Here is a 21,076-nt window from a genome sequence, read left to right on the forward strand (position 1 = left end):
ATATAGCGAAATATACAAAAAATAAAATTAGCATTAAGGGGTCCAAACATTGGACCGCTCTCCTGACCAAACTATGGGGACCCTATTTCCTAGATTGTGGCTACCCCCCGTATATTTTGGGGGTGGGGGCGCAATCCGAATCCTTGAAAAAAAGTTATGTTTATCCAGAGAAAGAACGTTTTTGCGTCTGATTTTGTAATTTAAAATATCGTCTGCGCTAATTAATTGGCATATTTGAGGTATCCATTAAGATTGAGTCCTAGAACGTGTGTGATCTTTAGGATCAAATGTTATTTAGGGGGGTCTGTTCATTTTTTTTACGCACTGTACAATAAACTAGGCAATTACAATTTTAATTGCTATCAATTTCATTTATATCAATTTTTTCTCCTTTAATAATAATGATGAAGACACAATTGTACTGCGTACTTGTCTTTGGTCATCATTCGATCAATAATTATTCAGGCTGGTCTGTTTTTTTTAGCACTGTACATTTCAACTATCATTTCTATCCTAAGTTTCTTCGCCGATTTTCGTTGTTATTGACTAATTGATATTTTTTTAAATAAAATATGATCTTTTCTACTTTATGATGTTTTGAAATAAGCTGCAATTACATACTTACTAAAATATTATAAGTAATAATAATAAAAAACAAGAGTTTTTTAATTTAATTAAATCTTTTTCCCTTTTATAATATATTTTTATAAAAATAAATTTTTTTTAAATAAACGTCTATTATAGTACGCTTTATTATGCGATTGTATTAAGTTTAGTAATATGCCGCTTGAATTTTTTTTTCTTCGTGTTGATTGTTTCTAAAAATAGCATTATCATTATGCTTAAATTTGTAAACGATTTTACTTCCTTTCTTACTCACTTTTCTTCTGTATTATCTGATTGCAATTGATGGAAAAAGAGGAACCTCGACTTCCTGTTTAAGTGAAAATTGTTATGCCAGCATTTTTCTCAAATAGGATAATTCGCAATTCAGTTTCATTTATTAAAAATTCATATCATATTTCAGATTTGACAAGTAGTAGCTTTGTTCTTTTATCTTTTAAGTTTTTTGTTGAATGTAAGTTCTGCCAACAGCTTCGTTTAAATATTTGTTCTTTAATTATTTTCTCTTATTTTGGAAAAATGTTTTCGGAAGAATATCCGCTGAGTAAGACTATTTTTCGAAGGCTATCGTTATAGGAAATGATGTTAAAATGGCGCAAAACGTCAGTATGGAGAAAAGCCACAATTTTATGAAAATAAAAAGCGTTTGTGGTCTAGTTTTTTTAATGTTTAAAAGCTTGCTCCAATGCTGCATTATTTGGGCTCATAAAAATTTGAAAAAACTTTGAAAAAGGTAGTCAAGTGAAGTGAATTTTGATTATTTTCATTGAGGTAGCAATAAGTCGCCAAATTGGCGATTTCAAAAGAAGTTTAATAACTTTAAAATATGTATGTTCCGTGTCTAAATAGATATAAATAGTTCTTTATGGTAAGATGGTATATATAGTTTAAAATTATGTATAGCTTTGCTTGATGTAAGACGCTAAACCGTGGCTTTTTCATTTCCCTTGGCGAAAAAACTTTGAAAAACCATATAAAGGATCTTTTGGATTTTGTGACATTAAATCCCACATTCAACTCTACTCTGCATATTTTATAACCGGTGTTGAACAGCTGACCCAATTCTGAGTTTGCGACTACCACAGTTCAGCTCCGTAGCCTTATAATTTTGGACTCTATCTAGAAGACAAGTAAACTGCTGGAATAAGCATTGAGACTAACTGCTCTTTGTGGAGGACTTTTTGATGGAGCAAATCCGCATTTGCGTTACAGGGAGAGGAAAATCACGAAAGCCTCCCACGGGTAACTCGATGGCTTGGGGATTCCAACCCATAATCCGTCTACCGTTGAGGTTATTTAACGTCAGCGCTGTGGTCGGTGCCAACCTGGTGCAGAATTCGTATTAACCATCCATCACTTGGATTAGAACCTGGGTCACCTCATTCGGAGGCGAAAGCTCTATCTCCTGAGTCATTGCGGCTCCAACTCGGCATATGAAATATATTTGGCAGAAGTTATACTATTAAGAATTTTATTCGATTTTCGAGATTGTGATCTGCCGTTTTAATTTTGAGCGCCTGAATCATGCCCCCAGTTGTAGACGGATTATAGATTAGTGTCTCATTCATTACCTTCAGGCTAAACATCAGAGTTCATGATTTTCTCCTCCATGCAACACAAATGCCGGTTGGTCCTCTCTTAAGGCCTGGTTTCTTAGGACAGGACGCCGTCAGCTGGAAATCAGCGTTAACCTCTGATTGGTCCATTTGTGAGTTTGATAGTATACGTCATCGAACGCTCATCTTGAACTACAATTACCGTCCAACTCAACTGCAGTTGGATTACAACGTGACGTTAACCACAGAAGCAATGGCGGACAACATCCTGTTGCACATTGAAATCAGACAAGATTTTGAGTTTGACACTAAACATAGCTTCTTCATTAAACATAGCACTCTTCATTTAGCTCAGCTATAATGTGTTTTTTCTTGGACAAAGTCATTATTTGTTCTCTAAAACACTGGTCGACAATAACAAAATCAATGCAAATTCAAAATAAATACTTGTTTACGTTATTAACGCATGCGCAATGAGAGATAATGTCTGCGTTGGACCGACTGCTCACGCTGAGCTAACAAAAAAGTATTTTTTTGGCGTCAGATCTACGTCAACTTTCCGCTGACGCCCAGATAAGGCGCTAGTTCTAAGAAACCAGGCCTTGAGCTAACAAACCAGTATTTTGTTGGCGTCAGCGTGACGTTGACGTCCCGCTGACGCCCAGATAAGGCGCTTGTCCTAAGAAACCAGACCTTTAGAATCCTTAGCGAGTTTCCTTCGACACTTGACAAAAGGAGTTGGTGTCAAAGATGTCTTAGTGTCCTGGTTGGTAAATTGTCTTCCGAGTAGGATACAAATTACAAGGTTATGAAACTGTTATTCAATGTCAGCGAGACATTTGAAAAATAAATATATAAATAAATAAATAAATACTGCTTTCTTTAAATAAGAAAAGCTTTGATGTATTTAATATAATTAACCTCCTGGTATAAAGTAATGCGAAATAAACAGTGTAAATTTATTTTGTGTTTATCCTTCATTTTACGATTGGTGCAAAATCAATTGGTTTGAACAGTGGGAGACAACTTGCAGAATAATTTGTAACAGTTTTCTAACTCACCTTGCATTTTTAAATTTAAAAAGGCCACCCGAAGAAAAGAAAGTTGAATATCATCTGAGGAGATTGAAATACTGGCTACCGTAGCGTGGCTGATTAATGTGGTGTCCTTGAGAATCGTGTTCTAAAATCTTTGACCTCTGTTTTTGATGTCATCGGCTTTCTCTAGCATCCTGCAGCCGTTGTCTACTCGGCCTACCCGCATATTTTTGGAGTTGAACTGAGAATTCGCGGAAAAAGCCTTTCAAAATTTCGCCACTCCTGTTTTGACAGCTAGAAGTCGGGTTTTTTTTTCTTTTTCTTATGTCTGCAATGAGTTTTTGATCCACCTTGATTTCTTTCAAATGAAGACGGAATTGAAAATTTCTCGAAATTCACACGGATTGTGTGTGGGCCGTGTTTGGATTCTCAATAATCTGAACTTCGTTACATTTTGCTCTAGGTGTTCTCTCATATTCGCATCACGTTCGTTTGTCAACAGGTTCAATCTCGTGTACTCTCTCTCTCTTTCCAATTATTTTATTTTGTAAATAAGGTATAGTTTAGGTTGTGTCATGTTATACGTGCTAGTAGGTAGATGTAAGCGAGCGCCGTTCGTGGCAAATTCGTCACCGTCGCAGAAACGTTTTTAGTATCACTCATTATAAACGAAAAACTTCAAATCAAAATTCCATATTTCACGCCGCAGTCAATATTTTTCAACAGCGCGGAAAAAGTGTTATCAAGACTCTTTAAAAAAAAAAAAAAAGTCAGTCAAAATTTGAAAATCTTAACCACCAGGTCAATCTTGCAAAGATTGATATAGGAATTTCTTTTTCTGCTTGTCATTGCATTTGACTTTCAGGCATATGTATAATAATCAATATGAAGTTTTATAAAAATTACTGAAATATTTTTTTAAACATCTGTGATTTTCAAACCAATTTTGCCATAATCGATGGCGACGAAGAGGTTGAAATTAAATTCAAGAGTTAATTATTTTTAATTAACTTCAATATTTAACTATATTTAAGAATTAATAAGTGCTTGGAGAAAATTTTTTAATTGAGATTTTGTGTGTGCAGAAAGTTTTTCATTTTTATCTATGTTTGCTAATTGGTGCATTTATATCCTTCTAATCAATCAATTATAAAAGAACTTTTTTTTTGGTTATCAGTATTAATAAAGTGAATCCGGATTTTCATGCCCTAAAAACATAAGTACTTTTAAAAACAACAAAAATGCAACAAGAATTTCAATCTGAATTTTTTTTTTAAAAAATTTACAGTTGTTAGCATATTAGAATACTCATATTAATCAAAATCTATATGTAATTTTAATTTAAGTTTAAAGTAAATGTTAATGTAAATCTCTTCAAGATTGACCTGCCGGTTAAGATTAGCAAATTTTGACTGACTTTTTTATTAAGAAAAAGTAATACGGAGTATATATAGAGGGTGCTGGAGATAATTTAGAGTTACGATATAAAATGCAAAGGTATTAGAAAAATGTAATACCCAATATCAAAACATTCTAAAACCACGAAAGAGAAAACATTCAAAATGTTCATAAAATCTATATAAATGTCATTGAAATATTATTATTGTCTCAAAAATAATCACGAGGCTTGCGTAAGTTTTTTAATACATTTTTTACATTTCTTTTGCTATTTTTTTCTTGGTTACGGTTAAAATTAAATTTTAAAACAACACTAGCATTCCTAAGTTAAAAACGAGCGTATTTAAAAATGAAATAAAAACCAACAATCGATATTTTTGAAAACTAGTGTCCCGAATTTGAAATAAGAATAGTTTAATTTGCTTTAATTAAGAGAAAGCTTTTATTATATACATTAACATTGCCTACATTTTAAAAAGGGATATGACTCGATAAGAGATGTTCTCGAACTTTTTGCATATGCATAATGCAAACTGAATACCTGTGTTCTTAGTGCAGGGTGAATAAAAAATGAATCCAATCAGAATCCGTACTGAACAACACTTCGAAATTGTAAACAAAACTGAAGGTGTTTTTTGTAGTAATCGAGCAATAAATTTCTGAAAATTCTATTAAGCAACGCTGGACCGTGTTACTTAGTCAAAAAGTAAGTCAAGTCTTGAAATTGTTTTAGAGTGGCACCCATGTTATTTGTATTGAGTATCATTCGGCGTATTGTTGCTCGAGGCCTACATTGCCTCATGATATTTTAAGGCCTAGTGATATTTTAAATTTAAAACAATGAAATTATTTTCTCCTGCTCTTCAATTTGAATAGACAGTAAATTACCTCAAATACTTAAAACCTATTTTAGTAGGCCGGGATAGCCTGGTTGGTAGGTTACTGGGCCCATCTCCAAAAGTTCGTAGGTTCGTTCCCCTCCAGCCGAAGACTCCCCTTGTAATAAAATGGTGACTGATGCTCGTTAAATCTGTCTAGTCGCAATGTCCTCCATGTTCCCGTAATAAATCAATACCGTTGGGGTACTGATTCAGGAGTTTCATTGTCTTCTGGATGGAGTTCAACATTAGCAGTCGTAAACCCAAAATTAGGTCGGCTGTTCAGCAACTGATAATAATGACAAATAAAAAAAACAACCTATTTAGTTTAGTTGGCACTTATTGCACCAATTACCATAATATCAGCAGTGCATACTGCCAAAAGTAATTACCCATATTGTGACAGTTTTTAAAGTTTCTCCTGAACGAATTCGATTAGTATTATTTCTCTAACTTGCTTTTCAATGGTTATTTTTTTCTCTTCAATTTATCGAAACACGTTTTAACAGCATAACTAACAGAATCGCCCACTGTTTAAATTTTATCGACGGCGATTTCTAAGCCAATAAAAACTCCATTTTTCAAAAGTTTCTGCCCAACGATCTATTAAAACTTTTCGAGCAAGTTTCAGGATGGGGGGCTAAAATTACTTGCTCCTTTCACCCACTGTCCACATTTCTGGACACTAGTATAAACAATTCTAGCGTTTTAATAGTGACACACACAGACATACTAACTTTTCAGTTTATTATTACAGATTAACATTTTCATTAGTAATGGTCAAAGTCTTTAATAAGATTTAGGGTGTGTATTAAAAGCTCTTTGTGAGTAATTGGATCGATTGAGTGTTGGCGCTAAAAACGTAGGAGCTGGGCGGGAATTTTATTATATGTAATAGGATCAATAATATTAATTTTTAAAAAAGAAATTGGTGCTTATTTTATCGCTGTTTATATGATTATTATTGTGACTTTAGTCATTCAACATTATTGAGTAGGATTAAAAAGATACGAAATTATATAAACAGGGAAAAGAAATTTAAAAAAGTGAATTTCCAAAGGAACAATATAATTCCATTTCATTTCTTTTTTTGAATTTTACAATGCGACTAATATGCTTTTCGATTAATTATTCTTAAATTCTTTTATTGGTTTCGTTATATTTTTGTGTATGCATTTTCATTAAGTTTTTTTTAATTGTATTATTCTGTTCCAGAGATAATTACTCAAAGTATTTTACGTTCTTAAAAACTGGTTCTTTAACCCTGAGGCCTAGTGATCTTTCCTTCCACAACTTTAGAACTCACTTTGTGGCGTTATTTCTTTGAATATGTCATGTGATCTATGTTTAGTGCAAGTTAGCCGATCCCGGTTTCTGTGCTTTTAAACTCATAATTTCAACTTAATCCAATTCTGTTTTATATAATGTTATTTAAGTTTAAAAAGGTAGGCAATGTTGGTGGAAATTTCAATATTTAGTGCTGATATTTGTTTGAAATTTAGTAGTAAATTAAAAAAAAATTAATTAAAAAACGTTAACCTTACAAAATCATTAAATTTGCGACAGTCAGAAGAATTTGTTATCAAGATAAATTTTTCTAGCAGTTTACGTAGCGCGTGTTAGAGCATTGAACTTGTTCGCCAGCTGTTCTGTAAACAAAGTTTACTATAAAATTCACACTGATTCTGATTAAACAATATCTTGCTTTAGCAGCTGTGGAGTTATATATATTTTTTTATTATTATTAACTTGAACATCTAAGAAAGAGCTCGATTCATTCTTAAATTAGAATAATTTTGCTTAAGCCTAATATATTTATTTGTCTTATGATTCTTAGTATAACAAAAATCTAACGAACGTTTCTTGGTAGCTCAACCGGGCATTGGTACTTTTATTTTTTTATTTGGCATTCTTATTTAATCTTTGTCGTCCAGACTGATGTTACGACTGTCAACAGTTTTATAAAACCTAGCTGTAACTGATTGTCAATATTGCTTAGTGAAATTATTTTACCTTTTCTTTTGATTAGTTATTGCTTGGTATACCACACTGAGATTACATACGAGTGTGTGAATCATTTAAAATATTTTGTTTTAAATGATACCAAGTTTTTTGACCAAATATTGATAAGCATAAAAAAATAATTTCTGCATTCTGCATTTGAATTGCTTAAATAGTTAGATGTTTGTAAAAGCTTATGTTTTTCCCCCACTTCAGTTTGAAATTTTAAGCTCAAATATTAATTAACTTATTTTGTGTATTTTCTTTTCTGCTATAGATAATGTAGATAGTAATGATGTAATTTAGAATATTTTCAGTGCCCTTGTTTTTAATTTTTAATTGATTTAATGAAGGACCAGTTTTTTCATATTTATACCTCCACTGGTAATTGCCAGTTATTCCACTATAAGCATACCGCCTAGCTCAGCGAAGTGCTTGTTCGCCTTCTATGCCTTGTGTCTGATCGAGTTCACTTTCTCTGACAAAAGGTAAAATTCGTTTCAGTGCTTTTTCTAAGAATAATTATTTTTATTATGATTTTTTTAAAATTTTCCCCTATTGGTCTGAAATTTAACTCAGTGGTGTCAATAAAATATTGAAAATCTTTTTTGATCTGTTCTAGATTGGAGAACTTTTTGTTACGGAGAAAGTTGTCCAAATGATTAAAAAAGTGATTATCAGTTGATCTGTCCGATGAATGTGGTAGAACTCTATTTTAATACGGCCAACTTGTTTGCGGCGATCAATGAAACACGTGGTCGTCCGTTATCATGAATCAAAATGGGTTCTTTTCGGTTGAACAGTGCCGGCTGCTCCTGGCGTAATTTTTGATGCATAACTTCGATTTCTGTTCGGTACCTTCCCAGCATTTAAACACTAACAATGAATTGTTCTACCAAACAGAGGTGACTTGATACTGTTGCGGTACTAACTCCTAATTCTTGCGCAATTTTTTGAACATTGATGCGAGGGTTAGATTCTATAAGCGTTCAAAATGGAGTGTCATCAAGCTTTGACTCTGGTCTTCCACGTGGCTCATTTATAAGACTTTCATCACCATCTTCAAATTTTTTTAAATCAACATTGCAATTGTCCGTTCATTAACAGCGACTTTATCAAATGCAGCACTAATGTTTCGAGCAGCTACTAAACTGTTACGACCACTTCTGGATTCTTAAAGAACAATAACTCGTAAATCGCGAGAATTCATGTTTAGAAATCAATGTTTGAAGAAGTACAAAAAAAAAAGTGCTTAAAACTTTTAGTACAATAAGAAAGAGCACGGAGCACGTAATAAGCGTTAGAAAAATGTATTATTTTTATACAATTCATAAACATTCATAAAAAAAAAGATTAACAAAGTTGCTTTAAAAAAAATCCAACATTTCATGTGTAACAACCTGATATTATTTTTGCGTAATGCGAGCATTAAAAAAATATATATTAAAAAGTTAACATTTGTTATATCACAGCATAGTAGGCGACTCAAGGTTAACTAGAATATAACACTTGTGTGTAATTTTGATGCTCATAATCAAGCTATAATCACATTGTGGTGAAAAATCACCGGATTGACTGGTTTTTGTTTAGTCCTTAGTTCAATTCTTCAAGCACCACATTTGTTAACAAATATGAAGTCCAGTTTGCTACTCCATAGATTCAATGTTATTTAAAATTCCTATGAAAACAAAATACTTTCTTTAACAACAATTTCAAAAGTTTCAAAGACATAATTTGAACTCAAATTGTTTTTGATATTACGGCACATTAAATGCTATATATTTCGAGTTTCCTGAGGGATACGCATAATCTTTTATTGGGTAGTTGTTTGCTTGACCATTGGTCTAAAAGTTGGAGAAATATGCAGATTATTTATTATCAAAAGAGGTATATCGCGACCTCTCGTTAGAAAGTTCATTTTTGTTTTAGCGACAGGACGTTATATCAAGTGTCTACTGTATATTACTACCGTGTAGGTGATTGTTAGTACATATATCATCATGTAGTTGTTTGCTATGGATTGGTCTGGTGATTAAAAATGTCACCGAAGATCGATTTGTGCTATTATCTGTTCTAACAAAATACGCATTTTCGTCGTGACGACGAAGATATTAAATGAAATGGCCAATAGCCCATTTTCTATCATTTATATAAGATTGAAAACCGATGAGGTTTTTAGTGAAAATTATATTTCAGATGAAACAAATATTGCCAAAAACTCTGTTTAGTTTTTTTATTTTATTTATTTATTATTTTTTTTATAAATCTGCTTAAGAGGCCTCTGCCCTCACCATCTTTGATTTTCATTAAAATTTTTAATCTGTGTTTTCTCATATTTTTTCTATTTAACGAACTTTTAATGCTATTATTTTATTTGACAGCACAGTATTTTTCAAAAGAAGTAGAAAATTAAAGTATCGCTTTAGTAGAGTAGGAGCAATGTCGCCTGATAATTTTTAGAACTTCTATGACAGTTTCCTCAAAGTTTTAAAGCAATTAAATTATGTGACTCCTGTTTTTAGGAACTAATTCAAAACTACACATTTCTCAGTTTTTAGAATTTTTAAAATCGAATTTTACTACAGTTTAATCGGATAAAAACCGATTTGAAAGATGCTAAAAAATTCCTTTAATGGCCTAAAAATATTGATACTTATCAAAAATCTAATTGCATGCAACTATACTATTTAACTACCTATTAAAAACTGTTTATTGCGAAACTGTTTTGTCCGAATTTTGTTAGAAAAAATTAATAGAGAATTTAAAATACTGCACGCTTTATATCTCAAATTGTGCTTGGGTGGCAGCCTTGTATTTTCCATGCATCGAAAAATGCTACCAAATAAAGCAAATATCCATCATCAATTTATTCGGAGAAAATTAAAGAGGATTAAAAAGTATATTTGGAATTTTAAAATGTTTGCACAATATGTGTATGTTGTCGATTATTGCAAATATTTTCTGGTAGTTACACCCTGTTTTAAAATCTCCAAACTCTTGACAGTTAGTATTTTTAGAACATAAATAAGGTTCCACCATGATTAGAAATTTATTGATTTAGTTCGTAGTAATAGTTTTTATGTTGTCTCTAATTGCTGTATCTTGTTTTAAATTGTTAACACAAGCGAGTTTGAAAAATATCCGATTCTGTATTTCCTCCCCAAGCGAATCATAAAAATACTTCTCATAATGGTTAATCAAGTTTTCGATTTCGTCCTGACTTTCTTAACAAGTTCGAGTTTTCACTTGTCTTTTTCGCCTGTTTACGTTTTGGGTTAAAGACCTTGTTCGTTTTCTGTGCGCCTTCTTTATTACCGTATGATCAAGGTCTACCGTCAAGAACTTGTCTGCTGCCTGATCTACTCTCTCATCCGAGGTTATGACCATATGAAGAGTCTTCACTGTGCAATTATCTTATTGGGCTTTTAGTCGAGTTAACAAGCTTTGGTGGCATTGATCATGTTGTACGATGTCTTCTTGGATCTCTTAAATGGAGGAACTATGTAAAATTCATTTTGATGTCTCAACTGCATAAATGCATAATTAAGACAAAATAACGTATTTCAACCCCCAGCGTCTTTTAAAATTTTCAGCATAAATAACATAGGCCAGAAAAACACAAATAAACTTCGTAGGGTGATTTTTGTAGATTTTTACACAATAAAACCAAATTTATTTTATTCTACGCAATATTTTTTTTAAAGTTAAATTATTATAAAATTATTTAGCTACACTAGGGGTGCACAACCTTTTTGAGTGAAGGGCCACTTGCACAGCAGGGAGATTAACGAAGGGCCGCACACATATTTAGTCATGATAACGACAAATATAATTTTTATAGAAACATTAATGTTCTAAGCATTAAATATTTTTATCAGTAAACCTAATAACATATTTGCAGAAAAGTGAGCTTTTTTAATCATTTGAATTTATTTAAAACTAAATTAACTGACAATAATTAATTTATCAAATGTATATACATATACACATAATTATATGTACATATACACATAATTATATGTACATATACACATAATTATTGGGAGGGGGATATAAATTCTAACGAAAATGAAGCTTACAGAATGAAAGTGCAAAAAATATATGCATTTTATAGAGTAATATAAATTTTAATTAAATATAATTAAAGAATTATAATGTTTAACAATAACCAAATTAAAAGAAATTGTTTTATTGCGTCCAGAAGCTCTCGCGGGCCGCTCGTGGCCTGCAGACCACAGGTTGTGCACCCCTAAGCTACACTTTAGCAACAGTGAAATTTCTGTGCAATAGCTTACAATTTTCTTATCACTAAATGCTTCGTTCGTTCTAGAATATTTGTTATTATAATCCAAGCTTAAGCAAGCGACTCTTTATTATATTTTAGTGTAGCTTTTGTCATTTTTTCTTTCTTCTTACACACTTTTAATTTCTGATATATGTATTATATTTTTTTTTACACTCTATTGCCGTTAATTAGTTAACATCATTGTATGACTGGCGGCGATACAGCTTCCTGACTGGTCTGGATATGATTACTCGTGTAGTTCCGACAGTGAACTGAAAATTTCAGATTTTTTGTAAACCAAAATTATCTTTTTATGCCTACCTGCCAACAATGTGGAAGTTTTAACAATATTTAAGTTTATAAATTCTTAAAATATATTATTGAGAAAATTCCCAAAATTGCAAAATTGCTTATGGCAACAAAACTTAATTTTAATGAACTATGACTGAGAATTTTTAATTTTGTTTTTTCTGCCGTTAAAAGATTTTTTTTTACACGAGATATGAGGCCGCACTAACTGGAAATAATACACTATATACACCACACAGGCAGCCTGCTAGCTCTTGTCTTGCGGCCCGCGGTCGCACCTGGGCATAAAAATAATAATAAACTATTATAATTTATTTTAAAAAATAAAACAAAAATCAGGAAGTTTGAATTGCGCATTTAAGGTTTGGACGCGCCAAACCTTTTCGTTCGCTTTTTTCGGTGGTTCACTACGAATTTTCATAGTTTTAAAAATCCCAATATTTTAAATACGACAAAATTGTAATGCTTGAATTTCGAACTTTGGTTCTCACTTTAGAAGTTCTTTATTTAAGTCCATTTCATACTTAAATCCAAGTGACTCGATTGTTCTTTAGAAGGCTATATTGTCGAACTTGTGTTTCTTAAAATCTTGATCCTTTTAACACGATATTACAACGACTCGAGAATTTTGAATTGGAAAATACTAATAACTTTTGACGTGCTTTATTTGTTCCAATTTTAACGTAAATCCAAGCTTTTTTTTCTAATGTTTAGTTTTGGCTCTACGCATTTCCACATGGTTTTAAAAATCCCGATATTTTTAATATCTATTAATACGACACTCCAATCAAGCATTTCCAATGAACGCTTTATTTATGCTGATGCCATCGAAAATCTAAGATATTAAAAAAGTGTTTTTTTTTTAAATTATTATTATTTTTTTATCGTTCTTTCAACAGTTGTTGCAACACTTTTCCACGAAATTTCAAATATCCTGATATTTTTAATCCTCTGATATAACGACATGCGATTTACGAATCAGTCTTTTTAATTATCACCTATGACGTGCTTTGTTTCTACGGATTATTATCGTCAATCAATGTTATTTTTCAATTGTGCTTTTAATCTTAATATTTTTATTACAATATATTACAAAACGTGAAATTTGAATTTGACTTTTTAAACTGCTTACTGTTTTTGAATTTTGTTAAAAATTTTTTGTTGCTTTAAAAAACGGTTTTAAGATTTTTTAACATTAATAAAATCTCTTATAATTCACTAAATATAAATGTCCTTAAGTTAAAAATGTAAACTGAATCCCAACTGAATCTTAAATCCTATTTTGAGCTATAATGCGTTTGTTTTATTTTAAGTCATTTTGAACAATGTACAATATCTTAAATTAAAAGATTTAATTTGCATTTGAAATTGCCATCAACATGTCTTAATACTTAGACATTCAGCCCTTCATTGAAAAAGGCTCTGCATCTCTACTATATGAATTACAATAAAAATATATTTTTCTTTTATAAGACATTTTTTAATTCACTTTACAGATAAAAATAACTCTTAACTAAACTTTGAATATAATTATTGTAAGATAGTGAGTTACTTTCTTATATTTTTAAGATTAATTTTATTTGAATCTGGTAAGTCGGTAAGAGCATACAATGTTCCATTTTAGTTCTTTTTTAATTTTCGACTTTGCATCGCAATTTTTTATTCCCTATTAATTGACATTTAAACAATTAAAATTATATAAATTGAAATTAAATGAATGATTATAAATACCTGAATGTCTTAATTGTGTTTGTTTCATATTACAAGTTTAAAACATTTGTGTTAAGTTTCAGATAGGGCGCTTTTTTAAATCTTGCAAAGGGGCGCACATATGTCTATGTACGTCACTGCTTTATATCCTGACAGTAGATTTTCAAATAAGCAAACTTTGAATTCACAATAACGACTTTCCTGATATAAATTGTTTGTTTCTAAAAAGATAAACATATAGTCCAATAAATTATGAATGCATGGAAGTGATATATTAAAAAACTGCATCCATTCTTAGTTTTTTGAGGAATGGCCCAAGTTATTACTACAAAATTGTAGCAGTGTTTTATTTTCAATTTTTGATTCATGAAGGATTAAGTGCTAAATTAATAAGAATTTTACATTTATATATATAATTCCAACTATTATACTTTTGAGAACAGTATTTTTTCATACAATGAATCACAAAAAATTCTTAAAACAAAACTGTTATTTTTTTTATTTTTTTTAAAATTTGACAAAAAAATAGTAAAAAAGCTCATGTCATTACAAAAATGTAAGCTTTTCAAACCTTACAAATGTGGTGTTGGAAGTGCTACTAATAATGTATGTTTTCCATATTTATAATTTTTAAAATTTTTTTTAAAAATTTTTATCTTTGGTATTGAGTATTGTCATTTTGCTTCCGAAGTTATTTTTTTTTTATCGATATGTATATCTTTCGTTAATGAAAAAAATCCAGCTTTTTGTCATGCCTTTAGGCTATCTAAAAGTCTTCCAATATTTTCTAATTTGTCTGATATTTTTTCAGGATTCAAGCCTACATGCTATTAGGCTAATTAAGAAACGAATTACTCAGCCTGAGTAGCAAATTTGCTTAGGCTTATTGCAATAAACCTTTAGCAATGCATTTAAAATAATCTTTTATTTCTCTGGGCTTATTGTAAACTGCCTGAAATATATCTGCCTAATTGAACAATGAATGGTTTATTTTCTAATTGGCCTAAAAGTACGATGTGGCATTGCAGTGAATGTTAGGATGATTTGAAAATACTAAAGACTTTTCCAATTAGCCTGTAACATAGTAAAATCATGACGGATTTTGGCAATGAACTGAATTATTCAATTAGCCTACAATTTAAATATAACCATTTTATGTGTGGATACTTTGTATTTACAAAACATTTATCATTTGGTGTTTAAGTTATTTAGAATTTATCATGAAAGTTTTTGTAAATGAGACATTGAGACTTTAAGATGAGTTATTGTCTTATCTCTGTGTATGTTTTCTCTCATTGATGTTGTACCTAAAAATAATTAAAATTTTTTTTTCTAGGATGAGGAGGACGAAATAAAGCTTGAAATAAATGTTCTGAAAAAGGTAAGAAAACTGGCTATTTTATCATGCAGGAGTTTATTTTATAGATCCCATGTTTGCGAGGAATAAAAATTATTTTTTGAAAATTTCTTAGTTAATGATTAACATTCAGGTTTAGCAAATAATTTTATATTTAATGTAAAATTTTTTTTTCTAAGTAAGTGTATGCTGTAATTTAATAAAATACTTAAAATATTTTTTTAAAAATATTTTTTACGATGCATTGTTAAAAATTAATGGTGCTTACATTTTATTCCTTGCCTGATCATTGTCAAAGATTTGGAGATAGTAGTCTATTGGATAACACATACTTACATCAAAAAATTTAAAAAAAAACGTTAAGTAGTAGTTTAATTTTGAATTATGTGAATTTCTTGTTTTTGTTATTACAAATTAGAATTATGTGAAAGATTCATTTTTGAAAATTTGACTTTTGTGAAGGGTCTGTTTTTTAGAATAAGAATTTTGTGAAGAGTGGCCTCAATTTCCACTTGGGTCAACACCTGTTATGGCGAACAATATTTCACTTAAAAATTGTTTAGTAGTTTTTTTTAATTCTGTGATTGTAATTCGTTTATTTTTACCTTTAGTATTCCCATCATCGAAATATAGCTACTTACTATGGTGCATTTATCCAGAAAAGTCCTCCCGGAAAAGATGATAAGCTATGGGTAAGTTCGAATCACTAGATTTTCATTATGAACAATAAGTACTGTCAACACATTTTCTAATTAATTATTTATTTTTTTAGCTTGTCATGGAATATTGTGGAGCTGGCTCTGTCACTGATCTTGTAAAATGTAAGCAAAATACCTATATATTTGTAATTTTTTATAAATGTCCACCAATTTACCATACACATGTCCGTTTTTTATGGATTTATAAATTATGATTAGAATTTTAATTTCAGCAGATTGTGCATTCAATCTTCTGACAAATGATGAAATTTTTTCTACAACAGCAATGCTTTTTTGCAAGCTTTTTTTTTAATAAGTAAAAAAATATTAAGACCTACAACCTTTTTGTTCAGCTCTCACACACAAGACAATAAGCTTCAGCTTTATTAAATTGAATTTTAAAAATAAAAACAAGGAACTTTAATTTTCATTGTATTGCATGCAGAGTGTTCCGTAAGTGTTGTCTACCTGTTTTTGGAATCCTAAAAAGAAGTGAAACTAAAAAAATATACACTCACACAAGGAATTTCAAATCGTAATATTTTTAAGTGAGGAAAAGCTAAAAAGCTTTCAAAATCAAACAAAATAAAGATAGACTAGACTCTGAACAACAAAACCTGTTTGATCGTCTTATGAAAAATGAAAATTTTCTCTGTTTCCTTTGGCCATCAAATGATTTTATTGTTTATAGTATTACCTAGAAAATATTTGTTAGATTTTAATGTTTTTTCTTCATTTAAATATTAATTTGTTGTATTTTTATTTAATATTTGAGGAGGATTCTAAAAATTTAGATCAGATGCGTTGATTAAGGAACACCTTGCATACAGTGGCCCCCATCCTCCCCAAGCTCTTGGGCAAATTCTAAATTCCCCCCAAACTTTTCTTTTCATTTAGTGTAAAAATTCCCCCCAAGCTTTAAGTGGGCGCATCGTGCGCCCACCTTCCCCCCTGATGGGGGGCCCCTGCTTGCATAGCCATAGCTACTTGAATCTATGTTTTTTATAACTAGTTGATGTAGTTTCGAAGGATCTTTAATTATACTGGTAAATTTATTTATTATTAGATTTTGCATGACGTTTACATTTTTGGTTCATACAAAGGTTTAATATTTTATTATGTTATGTATTATTATTTAATTGATTATGCCCTATTTATGTGAAATTTTTTTTTTAAATAAAAAATTTAATTGCATGTAATCTTAATAAATTCGTTGATGCCTCCTTAGTTTAGTAAGTTTAATAGGTATGTAATACTCTTTCTTATATTTATGCTGAAGAAAGTTCTTTTTGTTATTATATTTTTTCTTAGTAAAATCAGGGGTCTGTTTAGAAGAAATTTGGGTCCGTTAACGGCAGGGTTTGAAAAAACCCGGGGATTTTTGAAAAAACCCAACCCACCTGGGTTTTATTGAAAAAACCCGGGGAAAATTGGGTTTTATTTGAAAAAACCCGGGGAAAATTGGGTTTTTTCATTTAGTGCTCATAAATTTTACTGTGAAAATATTTTTATTTATTAAATAGAGTTGTATAAGTAAACACTAAAATTTCTTCTGACTTTTACCTGTAATAAAATTAAACTGGAATAAATATTTAATGGTCTTCCATGTTTTTATAATACGATTAACAGAAAGTGAAATTAAAATTACGTATAATTATAAAGAGTATCAGTTATTTGCCCCTTTTTTCAAATATTTAGATAAATATATGCATTTTTAGATACATTTTAACTTTATAGTTTCAAAAGACAAATTATTCTTAAAATTATAAAAAAAGCATATATAAAAAGTTATAGCTTATTTTTTTAAAATCAGAAAATAAAACTTTAAATTTGTTTATTGTTGTTTAATGTATCACTTAATAGAAATTTTTTTTGCTTGCTTTCATTATTTTAAACATGATTAAAAGAAACAAAATAAATTGTATTCAAATGAAATCTTAAAAATAATATTTAAAAAATCTTAAAAGTAATATTTTAATTTTTAACTGTTTTTTAATTGTGATAAACTTTCTCCAAATAGTTAAAAATTGTCAGCAGATGTTAAGAGTTAACTTAAAAAAAAAAGGTCCAATTTTTTCCTTTATTATTATTATCATACAACAGATTCAAAGGGTCTACATTTCTCTCTTAGATGGTGATACACTTTTACGAGTTTTGTAGCTTTATCTATTCCTAATCTATTTCGAAGTTTACTCTGCACCAAACCGAAACTTGAAAAGTGTCTTTCGATAGAGACAGAGGATGCTGGTGCTGAGATCAAATAAAAAAGAATTGACAGAAATTTTGTGGAAGCTAGGAATTGTATTTATTTATTTATTTTTTTTTTGCCATAATTTTCCACTATTTTTTGCACTCAAGCATCATTGATTTTGGAAAGTATTCAGGATCGGAAATTTTGAATGCCATAACACGTGGCAGAAATTCTGGATGATGCTTAGAAAGACAGTTTTCTGCTAATTGGTCTTGTTCATCATTTAAAAATTGTCCCCTTGTTTCGGGATCCAGGACGCATATGCTAATAAATGATGTGGCTGAACAGCCTGATTGAATCTTCTTACAAAATGTTTATGGGGTTCTAATTCATCACACGATAGTAAGTTAATTCATATTTCAACAGCTTCTGAAATTGAAATGTTTTCTGATTGAAGCTTTTTTAAAGCTTAAGAAACAATTGATATCTGTTTTTCCCAATTGATAGTTTATTGGTAAAGCCCAACATTATTTAATATTTTTGACATATTATTATTAGATTCATTTTGATGCTCAAGAACAATCTCTTCATATTTATGGTAATTATTGGCAAAAGTTTTTACGTGCTCATAATATGAATTCCACCTAGTGTCATTGGGTCATCAAGCAGTTTTTTTCATTTGCCCATCCATGTGCTTGATGCACATTTCTAAAATATTTGTTAACTTCAACGATGTGTCCAATGATAGTATTAGGAGCTACTTCTTCCCTGGTTATATGTATTTTATATTAAGTTTAAATAACACATTATCACTACCTATTTAAATCTTCTTTATTGTTAAGTGCATTATGTTTCATAATTTTTTAAATTAGGAATTATAAAATATAAATGCAGTAATATAAAAGGAACAAGTTTATTAATCTTTTTGTTTTCACACACATTTATTTACTATATTTATTAAACATATGGATATTACCTATTATAAAATTATAATCTGTAAATATTTATAATCAGTAAAAACTAAAATTTCATCTGACTTGAGTTAAATAAAAAACTGAAATAAATATTTAATGGTCTTACATGTTTTTATAATAAGGTTAATAGAAAGTGAAATTAAAACTACGAATAATTATAAAGAGTATCAGTTACTTGTCCCATTTGTTTTCAAATAATTAACCCTAGGAAAATGATTTCATTTTTAGATAAATAATTTTAAAAAGTTCTCTTATAAAAAGTTTTAGCTTTTTTTTTTCAAGCCAGAAAATAAAACTGTTTAAATTTGTTAATGTATCACTTGGTAAAAAAAAAATTTCTTTTCAATTTTTTTAAACATATGAATTAATAATAATAACTTGTTTATTAATATATAAAGCATGCAACTATATTTGAAAAATTGATCTTTTCAGAGTATATTATTTAAATTTTTATTTGATTTAATATCATTAAAATATTACTTTTTGAAAAAACCCACTTGAAGTTTTCAATAGTAGATACCTACTATAAAATTACATGAAGATTCCAGTTTCTTTTACTTTACTAATATTAAAAACTTAATCATATAAATCATGACAAATTTATGCTGCACTATAAATTATATAAAAGTAAATGCAAAACAATAAGTTTTAGTAAAAAAAAAATTTTTTTTTTTGAAAAAACCCACTTATCGTTCCAAGTGGGTTTTTTCAAGGTGGGCCCGCCCAATAAAACCCGGGCGGGTTTTTTCAAAGTGGGCCCACTTGGCGAACCCTGGTTAACGGACCCTTCACAAAATATCTTTTCATAAAAACGGACCCTTTACAAAATATTTTAACTTGAAAGCGGACCCTTCACAAAATGATTTTTCTTTTAATCGGACCCTTCACAAATTTGTTTATCTTCATTATTATTTTGTTAATCGAATAAACCCTTTCCAGGGCAGAAAACAAGAAAGATGGATGTAAACGAATAAAGTTTTGTCTTCAGCAGACGATTCTTCCATTATTCATCCGAAATTAGTATTCTGCGTTCAGTAGTATAGGCTAAATACCAAATATTTGTATGTTGCATCTCTAATTTAGAAGGAGCAGTTGTTGTTTATTTTTTAAAATTTAATTTTTTTAATTACAATTTTACAGTGTTGAGCATAATCTTGTATGTCTATACAATTTAAAAACTCCTTGAAAATTTTTTGTTGTTGCAATAACGGACCCTATTTGCACAAATTCATAAAAGCGGACCCTGGTTGAAAGAATGTGAGTTATTTTTTCACAATTTCACGAAAAACGGACCTTTCACAAAATGTCTGGACATACCCCTGGTAAAACTGTTTATTGATTTTGTGAAAAGTGTAATAAGCGATCTGAGAAGAGAATTTTTTTTCTGCTTCCAGGAAAAGATTGCATTACACATATGCATTGATTAGTTTATATATAGATAATATAGTGTTCATTTAAAATGTAAGTGGTTGATAATCAATAAAATTGGATAAATGAGATTAATATGTATGATAATCATAAATCTGCAAAGAGAAAACAAGGCAACATACACAGAAAACTGCACATAATTATTGCTTCATTCTGTTATAGTCTGGCATTAGTTTGCGTTTGCTTTATTTATTTCTTAAGAACTTGTATGAGAATAGTTAAACATGTTCTGTGCAATATTTTTTCTTTTGAAGACATAAATAAAAAATCTTAATATCTTCAAAATTCATCTTTATAATATTTTTTTATTGAAATGGAATTCTTATTTTCATATTAATAATAATTAAAGGAGAATAACTATGATCGAACATGCTATTTTCTCTATTTTCTATTCACGAAAATTTTTCTATTCACTTAAAAAGTTCCCAAGATATGGTAAAATATGTGCAAATTAAAACTGATTTTGTAACGTAAAATATCGTTTGCAATAATTAATTAGCATATTTGAAACCATACCCATGAATCATTGGGAATGAGTCCTAGAACGTGAACATCTAATCATTAGATCAAAAGTTATTCTGGGAGGTCCGTATGTTACTAAATTTAAATATTTTCTTTTCTTGCAAAATA

At 29.8% G+C, this 21,076-nt stretch overlaps 1 protein-coding gene across 4 annotated transcripts in view; it reads left to right on the forward strand.

Annotated features, from left to right (window-relative positions):
- LOC107452791 (serine/threonine-protein kinase mig-15) overlaps positions 1 to 21,076 on the forward strand; it is a 100,229-nt gene that overhangs the window by 32,588 nt on the left and 46,565 nt on the right. For all 4 annotated transcript variants that reach the window (XM_087165890.1, XM_087165889.1, XM_087165892.1 and 1 more), the window contains exons 4-6: positions 15,135 to 15,179; positions 15,767 to 15,847; positions 15,928 to 15,976. In XM_087165890.1, the coding sequence (XP_087022016.1) occupies positions 15,135 to 15,179; positions 15,767 to 15,847; positions 15,928 to 15,976 (175 nt within the window). The remainder of the gene's footprint in view (positions 1 to 15,134; positions 15,180 to 15,766; positions 15,848 to 15,927; positions 15,977 to 21,076) is intronic.

Source organism: Parasteatoda tepidariorum, chromosome 6 (genome assembly GCF_982258835.1).
Source record: "Parasteatoda tepidariorum strain Cologne lab strain chromosome 6, Ptep-v5.0, whole genome shotgun sequence".
Taxonomy (NCBI): Eukaryota; Metazoa; Arthropoda; class Arachnida; order Araneae; family Theridiidae; genus Parasteatoda; species Parasteatoda tepidariorum.